The sequence below is a fragment of the Fopius arisanus genome, unplaced genomic scaffold (genome assembly GCF_000806365.1).
Source record: "Fopius arisanus strain USDA-PBARC FA_bdor unplaced genomic scaffold, ASM80636v1 scaffold00078, whole genome shotgun sequence".
In the NCBI taxonomy this organism is placed as follows: domain Eukaryota; kingdom Metazoa; phylum Arthropoda; class Insecta; order Hymenoptera; family Braconidae; genus Fopius; species Fopius arisanus.
This window is the reverse complement of record NW_011887817.1, coordinates 668,977-672,968: the sequence shown is the minus strand read 5'-3', so window position 1 is coordinate 672,968 and position 3,992 is coordinate 668,977. Positions and strand designations below refer to the sequence as shown.

Here is a 3,992-nt window from a genome sequence, read left to right as displayed (position 1 = left end):
AAAAAAAAAAAAAATCGCGAAAATCGACTTTTCTATACATGAAATCGATGCGTCTCGTCGCGCCCATCATCTGGAATATCTCAATGCACTTTTCGAATTAAAAAAAAAAGAATGAAAAAGTTTTCTGGCGCCCTCCAAAGCCCCACTGTCCGATGTTGCCCTGGTTTCCAGCGTTTGCCGTAGTTACCGACAGGGCATCGCTTTAGATCAGTGTTCGGGTTTTGTCCGCGGAGTATGAAGGCGTAAAGTCGCCAGTCGAGAAAAAACTCCCTCCATCCGGGCCTTAATCGTGGGTTACTCATGTGCACTGCACATGTCAACAAATTTCAATAGAGTTTTTTAAATATTATTATAGACAAATAGTGGAATTCTCGAGGAACTGACTGCCATAATTTTATCGATATGGCCCTCAATGAAAGGCATAAACACATTTTTCTCGTTCTCTCTCGCAGAAATTAGAGAATTTATTCTGTTTACCTCACTATTAATAAAATTCAGATACGAACGTTCGGCAGAAGAGGTGGACGAAACTCTGAAGCTGGCTGGGCTTTCGCCGCAAAAATTGATGAATTCTACTCAGGTGCTCTACAGCAACCTGAAACAACGACCTGAATTAGACAAGAATAAAAAGTTAATATTACTGGAGATGGACGAGCATTTAGTGTCTTGTGTGAAAGAAGATCAGGAGTGAGTACATAAATTTATTTTTTGAAAATATATTTTCCATGAATTTTTAATTAATAAAAATATTTGAATCGTAAGCTTGTGTTTCAAGAGTGGAATAGACGGTCATATAGTCCTGTGCAGTGATACGAGGACTTACGAAGTTAAAGAGGCTGAAATGTCAAATTCCCTGATTCTAGTTCCGAAATTAAAATTATCGGAGGAAATAAAAAAAATGGAGAATCAGGGAGAAAGAAAAGTTGAAAGGATTGACATTGAGAGGATTTTTCATACGTATTATGAGGTATATTAATCGAATATTTGCCGTGACATGTTATTGGACATACTGATGATTCTATTGACATTGTCATATAGCTTCGAGAGTCCAGGCTCAAAGTAGGAGATTTGTTAGCTATTCTGAGTCCCTCATCGTTCAAAGGAGTAGAATACGAAAGACAAATCGATAAATCGTCATTGTATACTTGGAAAAGACTGCGGGAGAGTGTACAAATGAGCGATGGGGAATTGAAAAATGCATTTTCCCAGAATCTAGTGGCTGAAATTGACGGTGTGTATACAAAGGATTCCAATCCACGAATAATTTTCTATAGTAATATTTTATTATTCTACATGCTGCAGTAAATCAGAACCCTTGAGCTTTCCGGAAAATTTCCACTATTGGGAATTGGGAAATTTTTTTTCTAGCCCATGTTAGTATGTCTGAAATGGATTGACGGAAAAATTAGATGTTGGAAAATATCCTTTCAGCCCTCGCCGTAACAGAAAATATTGCTCTAGCAACCGAAGGTAAAATAAAAGATCTGTGCTCTCGTGTTTATCAGCCTCGCGTTAGACTCGGCTGGTAATTCTGCATGTGATTCAGAATTCAGGGATTTACCTCTTTCGGCTAAAGAGCTGTTGCTGATACTTTAGCTAGAAACATGAAGTCAGTGACCTTTTCTGTTTGCGGATTGCAACCAAAGAGGATTGACTAAAGTAGAGGCTCAGTTCTGGGGGTTTGAGTGACCCCACCGGCATTGCAGTACCTCACCCCAAGAGAGAAAGGGGCCACACGCAATGGTGCTTTTCATGCACCCCTGATACTTTTTCGAAAATTTCGAATTTTTCAATTTCAGTGAATACCTCCTCAATTGTCATGCTCCCCTGATACTTTTTGAAAAGTTTGAATTTTTCAATTTCAGTGAATACCTCCTCAATTGTCATGCTCTCCTGATACTTTTTCAAAAATTTCAAATTTTTTAATTTTAGTGAATACCTCCTCGATTCTCATGCTCCTCCAATACTTTTTTGAAAATTTCAAATTTTTCAATTTTAGTGAATACCTCCTCAATTGTCATGCCTCCCTGATACTTTTTCCAAAATTTTGAATTTTCAAATTTCCGTGAATACCTCCTCGCTTTTCATGCTCCCCTGATACTTTTTCGAAAATTTCGAATTTTTCATTTTCAGTGAATACCTCCTCGATTTTTATGCTCCCCTGATACTTTTTTAAAAATTTCGAATTTTCAAAATTCAGTGAATACCTCCTCGATTCTCATGCTCCCCTGATACTGAAATATGAAAAATAAATCGTTGGTTAAATAGAAACTTCGATTATCACGAAAAAAATGATTGGCATTAGCGCTGAGCGTTGATTGATGCTTATTTAAGAATTTACGAGTATCGCCTACATTCCAGGATATTATCGTTTAATTGCTTTCGAGTATGAAGCCAGAGCTTTAACTCTGATGTTAGACTTTATGGAGGAGAATTCCTGGCAACCGGATGAAGTAGATAAAGAGCAAACGTTCGAGGCACTAGAGGAACTTATTCCACGGCCAGTCTTTGACCTGATCTTTGATAGATACACAGAGAGAAGCTCGAAGAGTAAAAAGCAGGAGTCTGCAGAGGGTCACTCTCTGTATGCCTATAATGCAGAGAAAGTTTGTCAGCTGTTGGCTAAAGTGCTATTGGCTGCATCTCCTAGAAATGCCTACGAAAAATTCATGCAGGCCTGGCAAATCGGAGCGCCTGAACGTAAATATTATTATCATTCTTACGTGAAATTTGATGTGCAACATCCGCATTCGATTAAGCTCCACTGTTTTTGTGTAGACTTGAAACCCAAAGAGAAGTATTTGAATGGTCTAGCTGTCATCGAATACAACAAGGACAAAGGAAGAACAGATATTGTAGCTTTTCCCGAGTCCAGTCTCTCTGAAGACATTCACGAACGATTCCATCAACTTTTCCAGGTCAAAGACAAGTGGACTGTCGATGAAATCACGCCCTACATATCGTAAGATAATTTATTATGATAGACCCTCAATAATGCTCTCGCATTTCAAATTCAATTGAATCTTTCGTCTCTTGAAGGATTTAGGAACTACACGATAAAAGCAAAAAAATCACATATTCACAGTCTTCGCGAAAATAATTTGGAGGAGCTATAATCGCGGATTACCGAATGTTTATTTACTATGAAGTTCATGCATTTTTTATTTAGGCGTCTAACAACGAAGAGCTCTAATGTCACTGGTCTCCTCACGAAATATACCCGGCCTTCCACAGTCAATGGAATTAGGTACTACAGTTGTAAACATGGAAAATGAATGAATGATTTGTTATTAAAAAAATGCTACAATCTAATTTTTCAAGTATGGAGAATAAAATTTATATTTTCAATTCTTCAGAGGTTTACTAACTGCAATTACGATATAATAATCAATCAACTTAGAGTAAATTGGTATTTACGTTCTCTCGCACCGAATTTAATTCCGACTATCTAATAAAGTGTGTTGACCGCCCAATCAAATCCCGATAAAGTTTTCACGGGGGTGGTAGTGATGAATGATACGCCACCTCGTGCGGTGGAATGATGAAAAGAGCAGAAATACCTGTGAGTTGTGAGTTTGACGCAAAATGATTAACATGAGGCGTTCGAAATGTCAATAGTGATTCAGTCGTCGAATACACTATATTTGCCATTTCTGTCCCTTGAAAATAGAACCATCAAAATTTGCAATCAACATTATAACTGAATCCTCAATTGAAGCTTCTCCGAATCAACCCAAACATTTCTTCTCCCTCTCCCTTTGCATAATTGATTCCGCCTCCCTTCAATTCCGCGATTATCCAAGCAGTCATACATATTCATGATTTCTCAAATCCGCTCCGCGTTCAATCAATTAGGCAAAATTTTCTCCATCACTGAAATCAATGTCTCCATTCCGACATTTTCATTTTTATCGAATTACAATTTTCAGAATCCAATTTGTAGCTTTTAAAGTTGAAGTTATAATACCATCGTAAAATCATCGAAAATCCGG

The 3,992-nt window shown here is 37.6% G+C and overlaps 1 protein-coding gene across 1 annotated transcript; it reads left to right on the top strand.

Moving 5' to 3' along the window:
* Positions 1-280: 280 nt before the first annotated feature.
* LOC105270128 (sister chromatid cohesion protein DCC1) lies at positions 281-3,323 on the top strand. The gene is made up of 7 exons (XM_011310850.1): positions 281-419; positions 499-687; positions 763-967; positions 1,039-1,231; positions 2,362-2,700; positions 2,779-2,962; positions 3,170-3,323. The coding sequence occupies exons 1-7, from the start codon at positions 403-405 to the stop codon at positions 3,273-3,275; spliced, it is 1,233 nt and encodes a 410-aa protein (XP_011309152.1). The 5' UTR covers positions 281-402; the 3' UTR covers positions 3,276-3,323.
* The last annotated feature ends 669 nt before the right edge of the window (positions 3,324-3,992 follow it).